This window comes from Sparus aurata, chromosome 10 (assembly GCF_900880675.1).
Source record: "Sparus aurata chromosome 10, fSpaAur1.1, whole genome shotgun sequence".
Classification (NCBI taxonomy): Eukaryota; Metazoa; Chordata; class Actinopteri; order Spariformes; family Sparidae; genus Sparus; species Sparus aurata.
The window spans coordinates 15,145,480-15,170,437 of record NC_044196.1 but is presented as its reverse complement, the minus strand read 5'-3'; the positions used below and the strand labels follow the sequence as shown (position 1 = coordinate 15,170,437).

At 40.7% G+C, this 24,958-nt stretch overlaps 1 protein-coding gene across 2 annotated transcripts in view; it reads right to left on the bottom strand.

Moving 5' to 3' along the window:
- The window catches only part of casq1b (calsequestrin 1b), a 34,720-nt gene extending 15,998 nt beyond the window's left edge, over positions 1 to 18,722 (bottom strand). Inside the window, exons 1-2 of one of the 2 annotated variants that reach the window (XM_030430516.1) lie at positions 18,203 to 18,667; positions 46 to 78 (exon numbers count right to left, since the gene is read on the bottom strand). In XM_030430516.1, coding sequence (XP_030286376.1) covers positions 46 to 78; positions 18,203 to 18,439 — 270 coding nt within the window. In that variant the 5' untranslated portion in view covers positions 18,440 to 18,667. Of the gene's footprint in view, positions 1 to 45; positions 79 to 18,202 lie in introns of both variants that reach the window. The other variant, XM_030430517.1, reaches the window with a different exon arrangement.
- Positions 18,723 to 24,958: the final 6,236 nt, after the last annotated feature.

Below are 24,958 nucleotides of genomic sequence, written 5' to 3'. Positions count from 1 at the left end.
GTGTCGCAGCCCAGCTTTACATACAGAAGGCAGACCTGAACGTACCTGAAAGATAATGGCTGCTTGACTCGAGAGCAACTGCAAGAAGAGGCAACGCTTTAGGGCAAAGCACAATAGTCACAGCCTCCAGGTTTACAACAAATGGGACGGGCCTTCACAGGAGACAAAACGGGTCCAAACTTACACACTGAGATTGCACTTGGGTGATTAAAGCCCTGTTCACACAGGACAGTCACACTTCACTTTAAGTCCCTTTATTGAGTATTTACAAGCAATCTAACTGAGCTGTAACGATAAAATCAAGTAGATGTTAACTATTAATTAACTTAATCAGAGGAAAAAAGCCAAATTCTCTGATTCCAGCTTCTTTAAGGGGCATTGTGAAGTTCAAACTCAAATTTGTATAATTCACAATATTAATGAGGCGATAATACAAACTCAGAAATATTCATCTTTTCCATAACTGAATAAAAAAGCTGTTCTCAGAGGGGAAAAAAAGGTACCCAGAACACTGTTTGAAGCTAGAGAAGATGGCAGGGTCCGCCATATATAAACCAAAGCCTGTAAAAAGTGTAGTTAAGTGTGATTTGAGGTTTGCTGTAGAGCAAACTTGACTTAAGACACCAATGACTACGCACTTTTTAAACTCCTGATTGTGCCGTCTGCATGTCCATCCGTTTTCGATCATAATAACTACATACACATGTTTTTCTTGCAGAAACATTAAAGGGGCAGTATGCAGTTTTGGGGATGAAGCTTTTATCAGAAGAGAAACACCGAGACAAACTGAACTTAAAGGACAACACAATCTCTTACTGTCTTACTTTGTTTATATGTGGTGAACCCTGCCACCTCTCTAGCTTCAAACAGTGTTCTGGGGACCTTATAAAAGGTAAACATGTCTGAATTTGTATTATCACCTCATTTTTGTTGTGAATATCAAAAAACTTCTCCAAAGCTACGTAGTGCCCCTTTTAATACCAACCAACCAGCTGCACTGCTGCAGACGTGGCTCTTATGGAGAAATTGAACAAGACACCTCCAAAGATACTTTCACAAAATTCAAATTCATCCTATACACCCCCCCCTCCCCGTCACCACAGGGCCATATTAGTAACGCTGGGGTATTTATATGAGAGGTGAAGTTGTAGGGCGGAAAGCGAAGCAGGGACTCCCACAGCTATATAAGGGCGTGTGAGAAAGCATGTTGAGGAGCAGAAAAGAAGGCTGAGATCCGTTACATATAGAAATGGGTGTGGAAGGGGGGAGGAGGGAAGACAGGCGGGGTTGATGAATGGATGAAGACACTTGACACGCAGAGTTAACACCTCGCAGCCAGTCGCTCGCTTAGAGCGTCCCTCATTTGCTGTTTTTCTCTGTTTTTCTCAAGATTACCTCTCACACCCTTCGTGTCCATCTGGCTATTTTGCCCTAACTCAATCTCCTGACTTCGCTTCACCCTTCCCCTTCTGGCCCCGTTGCTGTCGCCCGACCCATGCAGAAGTCTGAGTGCACGCAGCCAAGTGAGAGGTCAGCGATGTAATTGCCTGGCTCCGTCTCCCAGTGCCCAGTCAGTGTCAGCCCGTCAGCTGACACAAGATGAGGGCAGGGTGCCACGGTGAGTTGTCAGAAACGTGCTCTGGGTCTCTGCTGCACTTGGCCGTGGCACCAAATGATGAGCAAGGAGAGCATGGCTGGTTCGCAGTGCAGCAGAGGGGTCACATTTCTTGCAGAATAGCCACCCATAGCCTCTATTACTCTACACTGCTAAGTGCAGGTCAGCCTGTATATTGGAAAAATATTAGGTGTATTCAGCTGGATTACTAAATGTCAAGTTAAATTGATTTATTTGGTGAATGCTTTAGTCCAGAGCAACATACAAATGAGGTGCAATCCAAACCAAGTGTTAAAAGTTCCCCACCCTAGCAGTGGAAGATGACTGCCACGTGTCATATCAATGCCTTCTACTTAGTATGGTTGTGGATCTTGAAGAATGCCTCAGAGCCAACATGTTATCAGATTTTAAAGCAAAATGCATATAGAGCCGGAGTTTGCCACACATTACTCCTGCAAAATGTGTTAATGTGAAAATTGTAACTTGAAACAAGGGTAAATATTACAAATTCCAGTGGAAACAAGTGTAAAAATGTAATAAAGTCGCCTGACGCAACAAATTTCGCATTAAAAAAAGTGAAAAAAAAGAAGATTATTCTACCTCAATCTATGTTACAAATTCCACTTGAAACAGGTTAAACAATAAAATGACTTGTAAAAAGTAGCATATTCCTCCTGGCAATGGTATAAAAAGTTATACATTCTACCAGAAATAAATCGAAGTTACAAATCCCACTTGACACAAGCATGAGAATTTTGCAAATAACACCTGACTTAACGCTAAAAGTAACCCGCCACATCTGAATCATGTGTACATTTTATCATCAAAGATTCAGTGACTCAGTTTTATGGCAACAGGAATTTGCATAAATGACTGAATCACTCCTGCAACATCATCCGCCAGCCCTCTGTCCATTTATAACCTCAGTGTTTCACGATAGTTTCTTTTGTAAGAGGCAATGTTTTGCTCAGCACCGTTCTTTAACATGTACCACCAGATGACAGAATTGAATTTGTTGGCGTTCGATTGGGTTGGATCAATGATTCCTTCAGGCGCCAAGATTTCAGGACTTCACGGGGTCACCCTCGGTCCCCTCTCAAATTTCCTTTCTCCTCACATTGGTGTTTTCTACTGTACAGACACTGAGTATAGTGCTACAGGAAATCAACCTATAGGCTAAGAAGAGTGTGGTCTTCTACCTTCAGTGCTCATGCCTTGAAATAATATTTGGTAGGAATATTTCAAGGCTTCAATCTTGCTGTTCCATTCTCTATCATTGGTTACACGTTTCTATGTGTGCTTCACCCTTATGATGTAAGTCGCTCAGTGAGCAGGACATAAATAAACACTCAGACTGTACCAGCTTATACACCAGCTGCAGAGTAGCAGCTTGCTTTGCTGTTAGCTTCTCTGTAGACCCAACAGTGGCAGACTCAGTATCTTTGAGGGGCAGGGGCAAGGGGGAAGAAATTAAAACAGACACCACATGCACAAAGTTGTAGTATATCTATAGTGAGGAGAGGGCAACTCACTACATTTTGTCCAATGAAAAGGGCACCCTTGAGGGCACTTTATCATGTTTTGACCTACCACAGTGGAATCTAAGAGGGACATTTCAAATCTACTTAGTTATGTGTAGGCACAAAAACTACTCTGTTAGGTTTAAACACAAAAACTACTCTGTTAGGTTTAAACACAAAAACTACTCTGTTAGGTTTAAACACAAAAACTACTTGGCTATGATTAGGTACAAAAATAACTCGGCTAGTTTAAGGCACAAAAACTACTTGGTTATGTTTAGACACAAAAATGAATTGGTTATGTTTAGTAAAAGTACACATTGGTTAACGTAAGTTATGCTATTTACATATATTAAGTTATTTACAACACACAAGTCAGTCTTCATTCTTGGTCACTAAAGTCCAGTGTCTGACCTAACCCTATCTAACCAACGAGCTCAGCCTAGCTAGTGCAATCTCAGAGCTAGCAACCATCACATGTTCCACTAAACCTAACCTTTTTCTGTACTAAAAACAAGCCAGGGCCTTTCCCCCCTAGAGCAGAATGTTTTCGGTGCCTCTCGGCAGCGTGGGCCTAGCTGTGCAAGAAACCAATGTTGCTTTAACACGTTGATTCCGTCTCTGTATAAACCAGTGGGTAATAAGAAAAATCACACAATCATCCTTTCGTAAATCTTTGTCATCTGGTCTGCTACCTCGAAAAATAGCTGAATCTGTACAATGAGGGAACATTTAAAGGTATTTCAAAGCAGCAAGGTTTCCCATCATCCTGTGGGAGCAAGTGTCCTGGGATCTGTGCAAAATTAGAAGTTCAGCCAGCTTTTCCCTCCAGCCAGATAGTAAATTAATAATGGCTGCTGTAACACATCAGGACGTTCTACACCAGGCTGTTACATAACACTGCGCTGGGTAGGTCATGAAAGATTCAGATACAACAGTCAACACACTCTCTGACTCGCCACCAGCGAGTGTAACTGCTCTGTTTGGAGGGAGGGGTTCCAGGACTTCTGCGCAGAAATAATAAGTTTAAAGCTAAAGTATTGTTAAATTGTTGTTTTAATAAACAATGCACCTGAAGAAAAATCTTGCCCTCTGATTCTTTTAAATGTACTATTCCCACTTTTTCTTTGCACAATGTGGTCTCGTGGGAGATCTGATGAAATGCAGGGAAAGCTTTTAGATACCTCACAGGCCCACAAAGCTGATTCACTTCAACAAAGTGTGAGGGCAGAAAGTGTCTGGGACCATCTGTGAATGACTCACTCCGACAGCAGTGAGCCATATTACGGATAGGTCGCACAACAATCTCAGCTAAGAAACTCAAGCTTGTTTTCGTGAATTACATAAAAGGTGTGCAATGCAACAAAGATGTGTTATTCGTCTGAAGATATTTGGATATAATGTGGGGCTGGCAACCAACAACAAATTATATGTAAAGAGATACTAATAGTGTAATTTTTCCAAGTTATTAATGGCACTTTTGCTGATCTGAGACATGGTAGTGCAATACATGTGCTGATAAAATGATCAATTCCAGCTTCACAAATGTTTCTTACTGTGTTTTCACATTTAAGCAATCAATATAGCTATTTTATGTTACTTTTCCATAAGTTTTAGTCATGCTAACAAGTCTACATGTGCCAAAGTACCAGGCGTCAAACTTTATTTTGCAACTTCAATCGAGACTAAAATAACAAATTGATGGACCTTTTCTGTGACCTTCCTCTCACGCTACATAGGATGACATTTTTGGTTTTGAGTGAAGTATCTGAACCACTACTAGGGCTGACCCAGACGCTTTGAAGCCTCGAAGATCACCTGTCACAGTGATAATAGATGTCCAAGGCTTTTTTGGATTATTTCAGGGTTGTGTTGGTCGCACCGAAAGAGAGACAAAGGACTAATTAGGAGCTTGACATGGAGCTTTTCTGTGGCATTTAATTAATCCTTAACCAGTGTTGCCAGGTGTGCAATAGCTTTTGCATTTTTGCCATAATGTTGCCCTCCGTACGGTCTACCATCAATAATGCCAAAAACATAAGGTACAATAATCAAACCACTTTAACATCCTCCCCTTGTCTCTCATTTGACTCTTAATTACACTAATAGGTAAACATAAGAGCAAATAATGAGTGCAAGTTGGAAAGTTTATAGCCTGTGCTCAGCTCAAACCCGTTGAATATCTGCAATAAACTCTAGCGGAAGCGTCAAAGCTCCCAAAATGGCGGTCCTGACCTGTATTGACAGAAAAATTCTGTTCCCAACAGCCAAACATGTAACCTTGGTCGTCCCATAGATTTTCATCAAAAAAAGCCCAAAATTCCAATGAAATCAAATCAATGGCATTCCCATTAGCCTCAGCAATAATTTTGGTTTACAGCAAACTGGCTAATATTAGCATGCTACACTAAAAGGTGAACATTATCTACCAAACATTAGCATATTAGCATTATGGTGTGCTTTAGAGTGACTCATATCTGCCACTGACAGATTAAGCAGTGATATTATGTGGTACTTTCCAATTAAAATAGATTTATATATATGTTTTCTATAATAGGAAGAATGTGTGCTGTAATTCAGCAGATACAGTATCTTCGGTTATATATGGAGATGTTAAGGGCTTTTAAGCCCTGTGCTCTCACTGCTATCATTATTCAGGTCCATCACTTTTACAGGGTGAAAATGTAAGACTCAACGTCACAAAATTCCCATTTAAATTTTTCATGTTGTACCTTGATCTGCTGCATTTCCTTGACATTTTTCTCCCATGAATAAGTGATGCGAAGACGATCCCTGATACAGATTATGGAAGAGGGGGAAGCAGGAAAGAACATTGCAAACACAAAAAAAATACTGTGTTATATTCGGGGGCTAAGCGAGCACAGCGGGGTCATTTATAAATGATTATGTAGCGAGATAATGTACATGTACTGCTACATGCTGTGTGTCATCTGATGCATATACAGTAGAGTGTATGGGCTGTTGTCTACAACTATATTTGTGTTTCACATTAAATTCCATTTTCAAAGAACAGCCATCTAGTAAAATCTGATACATTTACATTAAAATGGTACAATTACTCAAAGAAAACAGACTTTAAAGAAATAACATGTGCATTTTCTGATTTAAATGTCTAAAAACAGGACCTTTGTTATATATATTATTGAGCTGTGCACTTTTCATTGGCATTGGTGGTTGCACGCTACTTAAGTCCTTGGTTTTTTTTTTTGATTGACAGTGGCAGAAACTTTCATACAGCGCATTTAACACGGGAGAGTGTGTTCATATTCCATTGTTCTACAGTGAAGGATTTCTAACCTTAACAAATCATTCATTTTTTAACCCAAACTATGATGATTGCCTAACCTTTTAACAGGGTACTTATTGTAGCCCAAACCTGAGCCAAAAGTTTTTTTGTGCCTAAACTTAACCAAACCGTAACAATTACATTCTCACATCATAAAACAGTTTCTGTGATTTGTATCTGTGTTGGAGGGCAAAAGTCACTAATGTAGCCCAATCAATATGGGGTATCAGATGAGAACAAGTCTCTGTGTGTTCTGAAACATTATTTTGTTATTCAATTTGGTGGAGTAATGGTTCAGTCACGCAATTAAACAAAAAGATAGCCCATATATACCATGTCAAATTCAGCTTTTTGTCAATTTTAATTGGCTCTGTTTTACAAAAATTACATCAACCCCTTTTGCTGTAAATATAATACATGTTAAATAAATATAATATGGACACAGTCAGCCAACATTGGGGCTGTAGGAGCGGTGGAGATGAGAGGGAGGGTGGTGGCGGTAAATTTAGCATGACAGACGACAGCGTGCGGCTCACTGCCATGCACCCCGGGAACCATTTTGGACAGTTGTTGGGAGCTGCTGACAGGTTCCTCACTGAGCTGCAAAGTCTCTGGACACATGAAACTCCAACCTCAGCTATTACTGAAGGTGAACAACCAACATTAGCAGTGAATCTCTGGAAATCTTTCCAGACCTTTTTGGCAAACGAACAACTCAAGCTTATTGACTCATTAGCGGTTGGTGATTTATATCAGTTTTCCAGAGTTACAGTATGGCAGCGATAGTTAACAGCAGTAGGTGACAGTGTAAACTTCCTGGTCAGAAATCCAGCCTCATGACGTCATTGAACTTTGGTTACTGGCCTGGTACAGTCAGCAGGTGCTTGTCGATGGAGCACTATCAATGATAAAGCCGTTAAGTGTTTTTACTAAACCAGAAAGTGCAGCTGTATTCTGTAGAGGCTGATGATTGCAATTCACAACACTATTTGTCTGCAAAGAGGGGCTTGGTTTCACTATGATTATACTCTAAAGTACATTTTTGCAAAATTATGCAAAATATCTCAGTTCATGCACCTCAGAGGGGGTGAGGAGATGATTCAGTGCCCGACAGAGTTTTGCTGCAATAAATCCACTTGAGAACTGCAGTTCATTATATTCTGTTGGTACAAACACCTCTTCTAAATACACAAAAAGCACAAGTATCATATTGCATTGTCCTGACGTATACAGCCTCAATAACAGCAGCTTGGTCAGTGGCACTATGCTTCTAGGTTTGACGCCATAATTATCCCTCTAGTTTTAAAGTCCAAGAGGTTGGGTAGTCGAGTTGGTTGTACGGGTCATGCACTGGATTGTTTTCTCAGATTCACACTTCGAATGTGTCCAGGACTCGATACGTTTTTTTTTAAGTTAATGCCCATAAATGAGGAAATAACTTACCTTTAAGCTTTTACCTTTTAGGTAAGTTACATGATGGAACTAAGTTATTTTACACCAATGTATAACCAAGTAGTTTTTGTGCCTAAACCTATCCAATTAATTTTTCTGCCTAAACTTAACCAAGTAGTTTTTTGTGCATAAACCTTAACCTAACCAACTAGTTTTAGAGCCTAAGCCTAACCAAACCACGGGCATTCAACCATATTGAAAGTCCAAAAGTCATACCATGTCATCATATGTTACCGTTTGTCAACAAGCTTTTTTTAAAGTCTAGCAGGACAACATAGTTTAAAGATTAAGGCCACAATGCTGATGCATTTATTATTGTAAACGATGTTGAAATATTAGTAGATAGTTTAGAACTACTGAATAGAGCATTTACCACTTGTTGATCCATATTATTACCGTGCAGCAAAAGATACTGTTTCAACAACAGCTGAAACCCTCAAAATCCAAAAAGCACAAGCTTCTATTATTAACCCTTTTCAACCAACAGGTGGCTTTTGACATGGAACAAACTGGACAAGCTGGAACGCTGGTCTGGCCGAAAAACAAACATCTCTACCCATCGACACTGATGGGATGTCAACGGAGAATAACACCAAGGACACTTTATCTAAACATAACTCCTGCCACATTTAATGTCATCACATCTGACAAATTAGGTCTTAATTTAGCAGCTCTTTCACACTGTTAATTGAGGAGTCGAGATGCAGGGGGAGGAAGGTGAGGGGCTCCATCGAGATGTGACTTTGCCTTCACACGGCTTGACAAGCACTGACACTTAATGGAGAGAGATGTGAAGTATTGACAGCTGTGCTCCTTGAATTAGTAAAACAGGTCTTCTGACACACAGGGCCGCTCATCATGATCCCGGACGGTCTCAAAGAACAAACTGGAGCAAATGAAGTGACTTGAAGCTTAAGTGCCTAATCTGGAGTTCATGAGGTAAAGAGGCCACGGGGACTTGGCCTGTTGGCCCAGCCCAGTCCAAGATAACTGGTGGTAATGTGATCCCATCCTACTTATGCATTCTGGATGTAGGGTGGCAATGGCTGTCGCTTTAAAGCAGAGACAGTTATAGTTATCCGGCTGCCTGTATAGGATGGATGGGCTCTGGAGTTAATACTGGATTACGCCAGCTGAGCATTACATCCCATTTCCGCTACTGTTTTTATGCCTGTCAGGTTTTTCTGCACGAGCATAGCAGAAATAAATCCTTGGTTTTCAGAAGACATCAACCTTGCCTCTTTCAAGCTAACTCAGCTAGCGATGGGCGGATGAGTTGGAGTTTCTAGCTGACTCACTTGAAAAAAGTACTGCAAACTGTGTCTTGAATACGCAAGAACACGATATCAAGCATCTGCTCAGATTTTGTCAAATAGGATTCAAGGTTACAAAGAACAAAGGTTTCCATTATAGACTGAGATATTTCGACATTTTAGAGTAAAGTTTAACAAGGAATTATGTGTGATTCATGTATACTGAATAATCAACAGTTTGGGACAGATTCCATCAGTGTCCTAGCATCTAAACCTTTGTATAGATACAGTAATGTCTTTACTGAAAGCAGGATAACTCCTTTTATATAGAAATGTGGAAAATGGCGTAAGCATATATTTGAATATACAGAAAAATATAACATCATACGTTAAAAACACATTTTATAATAGGAAAGTCCAAACATATTTGACAATACACACTATTATATTCTAAGTTAGCTTCAAGAACATGTGTCAAAATATTATGAATGTACTTTTTTTTTAACACATTGTAATATATATGTTTACTTTAATTGTTTTTTTTTTCTTGAAATGAACTTTGCATTTTGGAAAATTGTCAAAAATATATTTTACCATATTTTAAAAAAATGACAACAATAGGTATATTTATCAATATATACAGAGTATATGTAATTTGAAATATTCAACAATACATAGCAAGTAAATTATGAAATGTATATTTATGTTGCATATGCCATTAGGGTCTATTCAAAATACAATATCTGGTGAAGTTGTTAAAGAATTATTTTAGAAACACTGAATTACATCCAGATATTGAACAATACAATACAGACATGTTTTTTAAAGAAAGAAAAGAAAAAAAAAGCAAAGTCGTTTTCATTTATCTGAAAGAATAAATCTCATTTATATGCATTTATACATCTGGTAATACGGCACAACGTTTTATTAAATTCAATTTCTGGCTTCATTCATGCCAGAGGAACATCCATCAGCGGCCGTTGCACTGAAAAGCATTACCTGAAATAGCACAGACAACATCATCCCCACTCTCTTCCATCAATACAGTCTGCTGCCATTAAAAATGTAAGAATGAAATGTATTGTGCCGGTGAAAGGAGGAGCACTCCGACAGTCAGTTTGGATAACGGTTACCACAGCGACAGTCTGACCTTTTCCCAGATCTCTCGGTAGATGGAAGGAGATTAGAAAAGACAAAGCAGGAGCCTCCTTCGAACCATGAAGACTCCCGGCACATTATGAGACTATGTGTTGGCTTGCCTTGTGTGTGCCTGAGACACCTTTTCTCAGGTATTAACATAATGTGATGCAACCTCACAGGGAATAAAGGATCATAATCAGCCCTCGAGCAGTCTCTTCCTTCAGCTCTTTCCTTACAGGAATGCTTCCAGGGCCCTGTAACTCCATCTGTGTCTCTCTGTGGCTTGGGGTGTCTTGTAGCAATATAATGATCAATGAATTACGGCTCTTTTTACATTTCCAGTCACTGCGCTGTTCCCTAAGTGTCTGATAAATGCAAAAGATAAAATCATGAAATGTTTTGTTTCATAGTGCCGTGGAAATCCAAAAGTCTGTGGAGCCATGTTGTAAGGAGTTAGACACTGCAGGAGCATGATGAAATGTTAACATGCTAACAATGTTTACTATTGTTGCCATCAGCTTCTATGCAGAACAGAAGAAAAAGCACAGTTGAGGCTGATGGGAAGACCATAAATTGATGATAGATCAAAAATTCCTGTCAATGTCCACCAATTTTAACCAAATCTGTTGAAGTCAGTGCAACAACGCGATTGGCTGATATGTTCGTCGGGTCAGCTTTGATAAAGCAGACGATTGGCTTTTGGGGGAAAGGAGCAAGATATGTGTCAACCACCACCAGCCATCTTTGGAGTTAAGGACTTCACAATGGAGAAAACATGACAAAGTGTTCTCTAGGGTGCCATTCTAGTGGAGAAAACATAATAAAGTGTCCTCTAGGGTGCCCTTCAAATGGTGAAAACATGACAAAATGCGTTGTAGGGTGCCCTTTCAGTACCCTTTTGTTTGGTGGTGCTCCTTTTTATTTTATCCGCCCCTGCCTCTCATATATTCACTGGTGCTACATATCTCATTGAGTTGTATCTTGCTGTATGACTAAATTTTAAAGGCAAAAAATCTGTCTTAACTTGGTTTATTTACACCATTATAACATCAATGTACAGTCTACTGTTCCTGATGCATGAGGAAGTTCAAAAAATAAGAAAAGTTATTCCGTAGAACATGTTTTTCTCGTTTTGCTTGGTATCACAGGTAGACAAGTGTGACATTAAGGAAAGGATCCGTCCATATGGTTTACTGAATGGTAACCAGGGTAGCATGGCAACAGCGTGCATGTACGTGTGCGTATAGGGGGAGAGGGGTGGTATGTCGGTAAAGACGGTGGCAACTGAAAGATCACTGCAATTCGAGCTGCGACGAGGGCAGTGATTGATGTGTATGGGCATTTACAGTATGCAGTATGCCAAAGGTCAGAGTCCAAACAGAGAGACAGAGAGAGAATAAAGCGTTCTCAGGATTAGAAATTCATTTGGTCACAGCCATCAGCGTCTGGTTGCTAATTCTGCACCCTGCCTGTTAGCCCAAATATTATGAAGCGGAAGTCATCCAGAGATATGATTAAAGACTGAGTCATAATAACGAGGGGATATTTTTGGCTATAGTGCTGCAGGTGAGGCGGGTCTATCTCGAGACCCACTCATCAGGACTGTCAAATCCCCTTGCCTCTTAAATGCACTTCCAGTTCATTAAACAGATTGCTGTTGTCACTTTGCGCGGATTGAATGTTCGACACCTGTGATTACACCGCTGGATATTAAATGGAACCGGGAAAAAAAATGGCATGGCGAGATCTGCGTTAAACCCCCGCCGCCGAGCCTCCCTAAAAAAGATATCACTCTGCCGCCTCCAAATTAACAAGTTGTTGGAGGGAAACAGCAGAGGAGGACTGCTGTTGCTGCTCACATGACAACGCATGTCTTTAACATTCAAAACATTATGAAAGACTTTATAAATAATCTTTCCCATCAACATGCTCTGCTTGTCTGGAAGCTCACGCACACATATTGTCTCAGTCCAACAACCTACAAATTAGTATCTTATACATGTCAAACTTTCTTGAGGAGGGAGAAGCTTCAGTTTTCTAAATAAAATAGGTCTGATGAGATCGTGAAACATTAAAGCAACATTATGTAACATTTCGCAGCTTCAAAATCATCTACACGTTTTCAACACATGACATTGTTATGGCGTGGTGAGTTTTGTTTGTAGTGGTCACAGGGGATCTGGGATCTGTATTTACAACGGTGGTGTTGCACTCGGAAACTGTGGGGGGCGCCAAATGGCACAAAATGCCAATTTCTACACAATGTTGCTTTAACTGTTTTGATAGATGATTAATAATTTGAGTCTTTTTTTTCATTTTTATTGTTGAAAAAGCGTAAAAACACAGAAACTACAAAAAAAAGACATAAATGTTGCACAAATGCATAAGATGTATACTGTGATCAGCAGTGATATTTGGTGATGTAATAAATCGAAATTATGTAGAATAGGTAGGTTAGAGTGTGCTGCCACTAAAAGTATAGAAATTACAATATAATAATCATGGAATAACATGAAAAATAATCCTTATATACAATGTTTTCAAGTTTTTCAAGCAAAATTCCTCAAAAAATCATGGTTCCAGCTTCTTAAATGTGAGAATTTGTGTCTTTTCTCTGTTTTCTTAGATTTCATAGATTAAATTTCTTTGAGTTTCACACGCACAAAAACATAATCTCTGAATAAAGTGGTCAAACTGTACATAAATAAAACAATAATGGTAACGACTTCTATTTCAGTCGGTGGAATAGTGTATTGGTACCTCTAATTCAAGTTTGTCCTACTAAATGAAGCACCCTAAGTGGCATCAGCTGTTTCAATCTTGCTCCACAGTCACAGGCTCATTCAGCAGCCGTGTGGCCGTCAGCAGACTAGTAACATCCAATCATATCCATTCAAGGTGGCCGTTATAACCTGACACTTTAATTACTCTGCAGACGTGACATGCCAACTCTTGCTGCTGCAGCTCCCAGAGGCTCCACAACCTCCACCTTATAGTTTCTTTAACCAAAATGTAATATTCATGTGTTTTTTTTTTGTTTTTTTCAAAGAAGGAATTATTTCTGTCAGCAGAGTCACTGACCTGCACGCAAAGTGTCATTGACCTGTTTCATTGAGTGTTACAAAATAGGCCACACAATTTCAACAGTATTTTAAAATGTACTGCACATTCACAGCCAATATGGGGAGGTTGCTTTATCCTAACACAGCGGTGAAGACGGGCTGTGCTGGATTATTTTTCACAGACTAAGACAACTCCAGCTGGGGTCAGAGGTGACATGTTGGACATATTTTAGGAGTGACTGGATGACTCTTTTCTCATCGCACAACCTCTTTAAGTGGAAAATGCTGAGTTTGTTGATGATGTGTGTCACAGTATCACTACACCGCGAGGTTTCGCTACCTGTCAGGGTATCTGTCCTGTCTGCATTTTTTGCCTTCCCATTGCTCTTTTTAAACTGTAGCCACCAGCTGCCGAGTTAGCTCAATTAGCTGTGCAGCCAGTGGAACATTAGCTTATTAGCTGAGAGTCTGCTTGGACCACGAGCTTAAAAGGAAATTGGGAGTCAAAATATTGAATTTCTTGACATTTTGTGAGCTTATTTTCTTCTAATAGTCTAAAAAGCTAAGAGAGCTTGTGAAACGTAGTGTAGAAAACGTCGTATCACAACTTGGTGGGACTAGCTAGTTAGCCTACTGACTTCAGGAGAAACCTCTGCAACACACTGTTGTCTCTTTGCACGATTGATAATGTTAGTTAATTTTTTATGTTTTGAACTAAAATATCATGACCATATCAAACCAGGAAATTAACCAGAATTCACAAAATACTAGCGTTACTTAGCATGTTGCTGATATCATAATATACAGTGTTGAATACATGTTAGTAGCCCCACAGGCTATCCACCAATGATGGACCAAGAGATATTTTGAGTTTTTATCCATTAGCATAAATTATCTACACTAGTGCAGTGCCCGTAAGAAAAATGTATTCCTATAGAAAAGTGGGAGGTTAAGCAGCTTTTTCATGGATGGCCAAATGAGGCTGTGTTTGAAGGTGGGACGTCAGGGATATTTAGGTTTGTTGTGAAATCCGATATTCCAGGGTATAATTGGCCGTTTTTGACTATTCTTGATATTGCCATTATATTTCCCCTTAAAAACTATTTACTTGGTGTCATTACTTTTTTAGCACAACCTCACATGTGACTGTACAGTTACATTTTTATTTTGACATACTGTATTAACACAATGGACCTAAAATCACAAAAAAACATAAAATCCGAGTAGAAAAAGTTAGGTTTTTTTACTGTGAAAACCACAAATATGTTTAACAAACCATTTTTTATTACTTATAATGCAAATATAAATTGTTGTTTGCTAAATATGTGCATACACCTTAAAAATTTACAAAGTTACATGTAACTATTTACATTTAAATGCAGGCAATGCTCATTCAGCAGTCTCCTAATTGTCTTGACTCATTAACAAAAAAACGACTCCACTACACACCAAACACTACATAACACACTAACTATACACTCCAAACACGCTAAATGTCACAAATCTCTCAACTCTCAGTATTGCTGTTTGTCATTCATCTGCCTACGTCCCTCCCACAACTTCCTGTTCCTCAACAACCAAACTTGCTGCTTGGACACTTTCGTGACAAAAGCCCATTTTTACCGTTTCTTCCTGCACCAGACACAAAGCAAACGTGATGGCAATGTTCGCGAAAAAGCGTGGCGGACATTATTTACCCCAAGTCCGGTTTTGGACGTGACGGTGAGTCCGGTCCGTTGCCTCGATCGGGAGGTGGGCCGCTAGCTACACACGAACATCCACAGATTTGATTCCACTTTGTTGTCCGCGCGTCTCCGGATCTCCTCAGACCCGAACAGACTCGGTCCGGACTCTTTTAGTCTCATTAATACACAACAGTCAGTTTAGATGCAACAAACAGAACGGGACCGAACCGCCGGCAAAATCCAGGTCCAGCCCGCGCCGCAGCAGGTATAAATCTGCTTGTTTCTTAAGGTGGGGGGTCGCGGTGGGCTCTGCAGTGATTGGCGCTGGTGCGCGCGTGGCCACGGTGTGCAGTGATTGGTTCTGGTGTGCACGTGACTGTAGTGGCTCCGGTGGACAATGCCCGCGAATTTTGAAAGCATTTATGAAATAATTTATTAACGGTATCATTGCAGTCCAAGCAAATGCGAAATTGCACACCCTTGAACCACGCAGCAGCCGTGTTGAAACTCTCAGGTCAGTCTGATCCTGATCCGCAGAGATATTTGAGGAATACACACACACACACACACACACACACACACACAGACCGACAGACAGAGATTCCTTGCTTTTATAGAGAGATATGGTAATGGAAATACTCATCTGTTGAATTATTCTGTTTCTTTTATATTCTGGGTGTCAAAGACGAAGCTGTGGTTTTAAAAATATAGAAATTTACCCTCCAGTGTGCCTGAGAGTGTTAGTGACACCCAAAGAAACAGCAGCAGGGAGACTGTCAGCAGACTTTCAGCTTTAGCATGTCACACAAACTAGTCACAGCCAAATATGCATCATAAACTTTCTATATCGTATCCCTTAGTAGAAGCATGGATGAATAATACATCCCATAAGGTCCAAGCTTTGAACAAAGGCATTTTAGATCTGATTCCCTGAGCTCTGCACTTTAATAATTCATACTTCCTGATTCATAGGTGGTAATGACCAGCTATTTTAAGCATCCCCTCCGAGCACCTCCTGTTCTCAATCCTGATTGGTCACAACTGGCAGGAAGTCAGTTAACGGAGTCACAGTCCAGCAGGGACCTGCTCCCGCAAGCATCTCTTTTTCAAGCCAAGAAGCACAACTTGGCAGCACGGAGAGGAAATTGATCTGATCCGATGACTTGGGTGTGTAAATGATGGTTTAGGACTTCAGCCTGCGCCCGGAGGGGTGTGTAGTAACACAAAACAGTACAGTGTGTGTTACCTGAGAGAGCTGACGGAGCAGTGGGAGCAGTAGTTGAGGTGAGATATGGCCCTAAACTCGCTGTCCATCCCAGGAGGGCTTTTAGCCTCTTGCTAAGCATGCAGGGCTGTCCGGGGCTATTTACAGAGGTGACTTATGGAGGCTAGTGTAAGGTACACTGTGTCTCTGTAAGAAGACACTGCTGCTCTGACAGGCAGAGGATTGCTGTGGTGACTACACTGGCTGACAGTGGGGCCCAGGTGCATCCACTGTGAACGACTGGTAAAGAGTCCCTTAGATTATTTAATCCAGTAAATAAACATGCATACTCTTTTTCTCAGTAACACCACTGGAGCAGATTGAAGCTCCCATATTGTTTTGTTTTTTCAGGCTTAAACTTTTATCTTAAGTGTCTATTAGGAAATATTTACATACTTTAATGTTGAATAAACACATTATTTTTCTCATAGCGTCCATTGACACAGCACCCTTTCTCCAAATGCTCTGGTTAAGATACTGTCTCTTTAAGGCCAGCACAGTCGGCTCTGATTGGTTAGTTTTCACAAGCCTGAGCAGGCACCACCCACCGAATTTCTACATCAGCTCTTTGGTAGTTTTAACAATCTTGGCAATGCTGGGGGAGGAGACTGTAAAGTTGTGACATCACAACCTTACGGGAGTCCTGACTGCTCGTTTGACTGATGATTTTCTGATTACTGTCTCTGTGGATTTCTTCTTGGATTGAATGTTTCGATATTTCACAGTGCAAATAGCACCTGGACCTGCAACATCCATAAATCACAAAATAAAATGTTAAATCTATGTTTAAGGGTAAAAGATGTAGAGGGATAAGCTGTTTTAGCAAACTCACCCATCTTTTATTTGAAAATTCATGTCACTGATCTCCAGTGTAAAGCTGACAGGAACATGGTTTGTTTACATGACGTAACAGAGATATATATTTCAGGGATTCAATGTGGACAGACTGTTCGACGTGATGTGATAGTCCCGGTGTACTGGACATGGTGTAAATGCAAACATGTTAATAGCTATTCCAAATGGCCACACTCAAAGGCAGGGTGAACAGTCTGCTGTCCCATGAAGTGACAGCAGTCTACCAAACATTCACAATGTTGCACTGATGAAAGTAAGTTGTGTTAAAAGTTTTACCAAAGAGTTTGAGAGAGAGTTTCAAACACTGCCCACATTCTCACCACCACACACCTGGCAAATCCCTACATACAGTCAGTATGAGTGTCTTCATTGTGGGATTGTCTGTTTCAAACCCTGTTCAACACCAACACAACCCCCTCAACCCCAATCCTGACATCTGAAAGGTGTGGTAGGAGGGAGGTTCAGACACTGTTCAACCAAGAGATGCCAAAGCTTTCCAGTTGAGACTGCTACCAAATACAGTGTACCCAACCCTCGTTCATGGAGCAAATGGTGGGGCATAAATTAATATATGCACATGCAATACACCCTAATAATTATTAATAATAGTAAATACGTATGCTGGATAGGTTGTGTTCAAGACAAGCTCACCCAATCACGGCTTAATTGATGTTCAGATGGTGGGTAGTGACTATGTGGTTGGCATAGAATTCCCTCTCAGTACTTCCCTCTTTCCTGTTCCTCCTGTTCCCAAATCATCCCCACCTTTATCCTACAGGTCAGCATCCATCCAGCCAGACTTCGCAGGATGCCACACCTGAAGTGTCTACGAACCCTTCAACGTGACCAACTGCCTTCCTCCTCACCTGTCAACAGTCTCATGCTCACTTAACCCTAAAGTGTGAAAGCCACGACTGCGTCCAAGAATCCCCCAACTGGAGCCAAACTCTCCATGTGAAACCCTTACCTTCCTTCCCCTCTTCCCACCGTGACCCTTCCCCCACATGGGCCACAGATCCATCCACTGTCATGCTTTGGCGGAGACCCACCTCCAACGCCAGCTCTTCTATCTGAAACTGCTTCATGGCACTGCGGTTCCCATCCACATTTTTGTGGTAGTAGATCACCATCACGTCGTACTTCTTCATGACGGATTTGTAGTTCTTGGCGGTGAGGTCATGGACACGGTCTTTGCCATCATACTCTGGGATCTCCAAGCCCGTCTCCCCCCAGGACAGGGTCCCCAAGGATAGGAAGACCCCCAAAAACACCCAGCCCCACTTCATGGCTATCGGCACCTGGTGGACGCAAGAACGCCTCTTCTCAAAGTGGGGTAAAAAAAAAAAATACACCTTAGATGTTTAACGTTGTCCCTAAGGCAAATTGGTGTCAAGCAGGGAGAGTTAGGAACAAAGTCTGCCTTCTTTCCCCACCCGCTAGAGAAGAGCAGGTCTGACAGTGACACCCTCCCTTTAAAAAAGAGCTACACGTGGTTTTGCTGACGAAGAAAGGGGGAGTAGGCGAGATCCCACTCGTCCAAGAGCCATGCACAAACCAGAGGGGCTGCCAAAAAAGTAGGACTTAGAGCAAGAAGGGTGGGAGGGGGGATCAGGGGGGCGGGCCTGGGTCATACGGCCACCTGTTTGAAGCTGTGGCTATGAAAAGGGACAGCGGTTGTGTTGGGTGTTCGGAGAGCCACGGATACCAGCTCAGTGTCTTGGAGGACTGAAGGTATGGATGGATGTACGATGAGAGCTTGAGGAAAGAAGAGCTCCAAGATGCCATTCCCATATTAAGTTTTGCAGTGGAGTCGGGCTCTCGCTAAAAATAAGGCCTCAGCGGGAAACATTGTGGACAAGATGGCGACCACGCAGAGGGTCAGAGGGTAGACGTGCTCGGTGGGCACAGATGGACGGAGAGAATCGGAGATGCAGAGTCTTGCTGACGTTTGTGCGTCTGAATTACAGCGGATGTTGTCTGTATTGTTACAGAATGGAATTGGAATTGTCAGTCATGCAAAGTTACAATTTAGGAAATTAAAGAAAAATTCTCGTAGATGGATCATAGTTTATTTAAATGCCGTGTGTCAGTTTTGTAATTTGCTTGAACCGCAAGTATGCATAAGTACATATTTATTTCAAGTACTGTTGCTACAGTAAGTTACTTTTTCTTCAGTATTCAATATATATATATATATATATATATATATATATATGTATGTATGTATAATAGTCTGCTTCCTTATACTCTCTTTAATTCTGAAAAAAAGTCAGAAAATTGTATTTGTTTTAGATTTTTTAAGAGGTACTAAACCTCTTCTGTATTTGTTGCGCTTAAAGTTTTCCTAGAGTTGACTGTAAATTAAAGAAAAGTACAATACAAACAAAATCTAGACCCATTTTTAAAAACAGAGTGCTGCTTTAATTCACAATGAAACTCACTGACTGTGTCGTTTCAGTAGGGTCGATTTGTTTGAGTTGTGTCATGGAGATATTTCACTTTTTATCACATGTACTGAATCTACGGAGAGAAAGGGGGAATGATTGTAAAATAAAAACATCAGTTTGGTGCAGAAAATAATCCCACAGCTCAGACTGACAAGAAATCTTTGTGTTGTTTTTTTATATCTGTTTTAGTTTTTCCTTGATTATTGATTAAATTACCAAAAAAGAAGATCTCGAGGAAACAGCATTGAAATAGGACTTAGAAGAACATCTGATGACTGCTATTGGTTTAGACACACATGTACTTAAATCTGCATCAGAGGAATCTAGAAACCATCGGCTCATTACATAAAACTTGGTAAGGTTATACAACATGAGCGTTTGTGGTTGCAGGCTGTCAAGTGTAATAGCTGACACACCAGTGTCATGTATGTCATATTTTCTGCACACATACGTCAGGCGTGCATGTGGAGATTATTTTGGAAGAAGTGATCTGAGCGGAGAGAACGAAAGATGGAGACATGGAATGACGGAGAGACTCAGAGACAGTTTGGGATCATGTCAGCTATTAGTTTACAATGAGAAGGGTGGCTATTAATATCAGTGTGTAATATGATCAGCCCTCACCCCCCTACCAGCATGGTGGGCCGGACAGTGTGTGTGTGTGTGTTGTGTGTATGTGTGTGTGCGGCCTATTTAGATTCCACTGATGGTGTGGGAGGGTGTGGCTCTACCTCACAGATAGAGCATCATGATAGTGTGAGCCGTCAGATATAAACATATCTATCTCTTTGTATGTTGACTTTATAGTCGTGGTAAGTTGAGCGCTGATGTGTTGATATTTTTTTAACTTCCTTAGTCTTAGAGATTATACTGTAGTTATGTTGCACTAGTTCAATTTTAAAAAAGGCCATATTTGATCAAATATTTGGATTGTTAGACAAATGCAATATTATTTCCAGGAAAAAATAAATGTGAAATATTTGTCACTAATATTAGATTAAACAAAAGCCAAAATTGCTAGAAAAATTAATTCATCAAGTTTTCATCAATTTCTTCTCTTTAACTGGCAGAAGTTAAGCTTCGGAAAGCTTTGGAAAACATGCAGTTCAGCTGCAACTCTTAAAAAGCAATGCAACACTGGTTTATTGTAAGGCTATTTATTGGAGGCAGGTCATGTGAGCGGAGCGAGCGGGGAGCGGAGCGTGTGAACTCTAGTCGGAGCGCAGAGCGGGTTTTAATCCAAAGGCCAGAGCAATAGTTCCATTTCGCTCCAGTTCCGCTCCGATACCGCTCTCGACGAGTCTAGGGCATGCACAAGTCCACACAGACTCACGTGTGCCTTCAAGGAGGCCATTCGTTGAGAGATGGCGTTTGTAAAATATTTCGAAAAGCAAGCAGACAGGTCATATAGGTGCAATGTCAGGAATTGCTCCCTCTTTTAAATTTGAGCGAGCGTGGAGCGAATGAAATTTTAGGTGAACGGAGAGCGGTCTTTGATCGGAGCTGTCTGGTATGACTTGGAGCGAAGGAGCGAACACCCACGTAAGCAGGGAGCGGAAATTCCCGCCGCTCAGCTCCGCTCACATGCTCTGATTGGAGGGCAAGTGCAAACTAGAAATACATGCTACACATCTAAAGATGTGACAAAACAAAGAAATGACTACTGTGACTGTTAGTAGGAACAACGATGTTTACAACAGCAGAGTCACAATAAACTCAATAACTGGAAGAAGTTTAAGATTTGTGGCAGATAAACAGCCACACAGACAGCTATCATATTATTATTAACTCTTTTTTATACCTCTGTTTTTGACATCCCTTTGCACAACGGGAATTTATTTATTCATTTTAAAATAAAACACACAAAAAGGGCACTTTTTAATACGCGGCAAAAAGGGCGGGGGCTCAAGCACCCCTTGGGCCGTATGTGTGCACTTGCCTGCTATACAGACCTGGGATCTGTGTTTATCACAGTGGTGTTGCACTCAGACACTCACACAAAATGCCGACTTCTGCATAATGTTGCTTTAAGATATATATTTGTTGCCATTGTGTGCTTACTCTTTGTTGTATAGAACACAAATAAAAAAAACATTTTTCTTCTTGTTATCTTTATGCTATGTTACTTTTTCAAAATCTGATTTTTCTAAGCATCTTCTTATATCACCTTGTTTTTCTTGTACATTTTTTTCCATTTTTTTTTTCTTTGTGTAAAAGGGGCTAAAGAACAGGCCAGTTGCCAGGGTGCAATTTTAGCCGCTAACATTTCTGCCAACCACAGATCTGTCCAGCGGCAGACTCACGATGTAAAACAAATATATAAAACAGCACCGGTGCAGAGACAGTCGTGATGCATTTATAGTGAAGAGAGGGCACTTCACCATGTTTTCTCCATTGAGGGGGTGCCCATCATGTTTTATCCACTATAGAGGGCACTTTCGCTGCATATTTTTTTAACATGGGGACACCAAGGGGGGCGATGAGGTAAAATAAAGTGACCCTAACCTGAAAACACTCCAGCGATATAATGTAGACACTGTAATTATCTCACATTAAACCCGTTGCCTGTTGAATTAAATCATTCCGGAGCGTATTTTATGCCCATTCAGCTGTCAGAAAGTGCAAGAATAGCCTGGTGACAAGCTGACTGACGGGCTTTGGGTTTAACTTATCAGCTCTATATCAAATATTTTGAAAGGTTGCACACAGGAGTTGGTGCTGCTGCAGCGATGGCAGACAGCAGCAGGACCGGCGTCACTGCTGGAAGAGACTTGACACAGATACAGATGGTCTACACGCGTCTTTACTGTATTCAGCTTCGAGTTTTACTGCCACACAGAGCTGACATTTCCACTTACATTGATTAAAACCAACACGCGTGACCCACAGCAGCAGCTGACACTGCCCGCTTCGTTTAATCGCCCTCTGTGCAGGCAGTTTGTGTGTCTGTGACCGAGTGACACCGCAACCTGTTGCACCTCTGAGGTGAACAGCACCCTCCTCTGGCAGTTGCACTCACAAACCTCATTACAAGTCCATCGTCTCCCCCTCGGCCCTCCTGCACCCTCTTTCCAAAATCAACTCAAGCAGGATGAGTAATAACAAGCATCTGTGCCGAGTCACTAAACTCTGTGTGTGCGTGTGTGCGTTGTTGCTACGGCGACTGGGAGGTTGACTCAAACAGCCTGTTTTATCAGATGAGAGAGCACAGAGCGTCCTGCTGCAAATATGTCTCAAGCACTTGATGAACTGAAATTGCAAAAAATGTGCGAATGAAGTCCATCATCAGTCTGAATAAATACAAAATAGTTTTTTGCTATACTTTTTTTTATGGAATTTCTCTTTCAGGCATAAAGAACAAGTTATCAATCAGAAAATAAAAAATACAAACTGAGTTGTGTTACAAAGTACATTTTGGACAAACACGAAATATTTTAAAGATTTTATTCTATCAGCAAAGAGGCTAATGATGAGTTTTATCATAATCATGATAATAATAATAATAATAATAATAATAATAATAATAGAAATAAGACAATCTTCATACAGCTTCTTTTTAAAAAAAGTTTTACTGGACAAAATTTTGTTTGTTTTTTTTCATGAGTAAGAAAAAAAATCCTAATTCTCTCACAACATTTTTTTCACTTGGTTTCACATTTGGCGGAAAATAAAACAACTTTTTTTTTTCTCCTTGCAAAAGAAAAATTAAACATTTCATTTCACAGATGAAAAAATAATTTGGGAACTTCAAAACAAAAAAAATTGGCAAAACCTTTTATCACCATTCATAATCACAGCAGAGAAAATTGGTTACGGAAAAAAACATCCCTCACTTGCTCCTCACAGCTTCCATAACAAACTGTATCATGGCGTAAATCAAACTCTCACTGAAGCCGTTCGGGAGAAGAGAGAGAACGACTTTCCTGTCTTCTCCATCTGCACCTTTTCGTCTTTTTTCTTCATCACATCACTGGCATCAGGTCAGGCAATGCAAGTTATTGTGTGCTTCTTAACCTAGTCTGCAAAACTATATTATATTGGTGGAACATCTTTGTTTCATTCTGATGCAAATCAGCAGATGGATTTAATAACCCCAAACCCCTCAACAAAATAAAGAAGAAAGAACGATGAGCCACAAACCCTGTGAAGCACACTTGTATATATTTTTACGAGGGATTTAAAGAATAATAAGATAAGTAAGACTCTGGTCTGATCTCCTCAGGGAACTTGTTCCAGACAGTAGAAGGGTTCTTTAGGTTCTTTATTGCTTTGTCCCTTTACAGTAATGATCGAATTGGTTCAGGTTGGAGACCAGTGACCTGTAGCGCGTCTCCGCAGGCCAATGAAAGGCGTCCATGTTAAACGCCAACCTCCTCCGCCATGGCAGAAGGGTGAGAATGTGACATGTCTGTGTCGGGGCGCTAATGAGATCTAAAGGCTGCATCGCGGGGAGAGGGAGTCAGCGAGAGCGGGAAAGGTGTGATGGGAAAAGAGAAAATTAGGCGATAGAGCAAAGGATGGAGAAGTGAGGGTAGGGAAGAAGAAATGAGGGTACAACGGCACACAATGGAGATGGGGAGAGAAATTAACAAGAGGTGTGGGAGAGGGGAAAATGTGCCAGCATGTGTGACTAATAACTAGGCAGTAATTAATGTGTGTAATAAGTGAAGGGTAATCACTCTCACTGGAGATGATAGGGCCAAGCCGTAAGTACACGAACATCTGACATACACTTGCAAAAAACTGATGAAAGTACTGTATTTCATTTGCAATATCTCAAATCTGCTCTCATTTTAAAGATGACTGTAATTTAAAAAAGCTGCAGATCAGCAGCATGGCCAGCAATATCAATTTAAGTGGGCCTGTGGGATTAAAGTGAAAAGTGATATTAGGTTCAACCCCAACAGTTTTTTCACTTTTTATTTTTAGATCTCATTAAAACATTATGCCTACTGATAGCAGGGTGCTGGATTTGTTTACGGTTGCTTGGCAACATGTGACAGTTGCGAGAAATAAGGTAGCGGAGATGAGCTGAGATTTTATTTCTTCAGTCATTGCTGCAATACATTCCCAAATAACAATTTAGAGTTGTAGCAACAGCAATGATTTACCCATTTAACATCTGCAAGTCCGTCTATTGCTGGAAAATCCTAACAATAACAGGTAGAACGACATCGAATCCAGGGTCTGAATTGGTTGGTTTTGCTTTATAGGCACTAGAGGAGGATAAAGGCACGTCCCGGATGTTGGTTTTCCCCCCAGATGGCTCTTTCTTATGTTCCTCTTTCATGATGTATGGCCTTGCATTTTTAAGTAATGTCCTCTGGAGAATTTACTCCATCCTGTCAAGTTTATGGC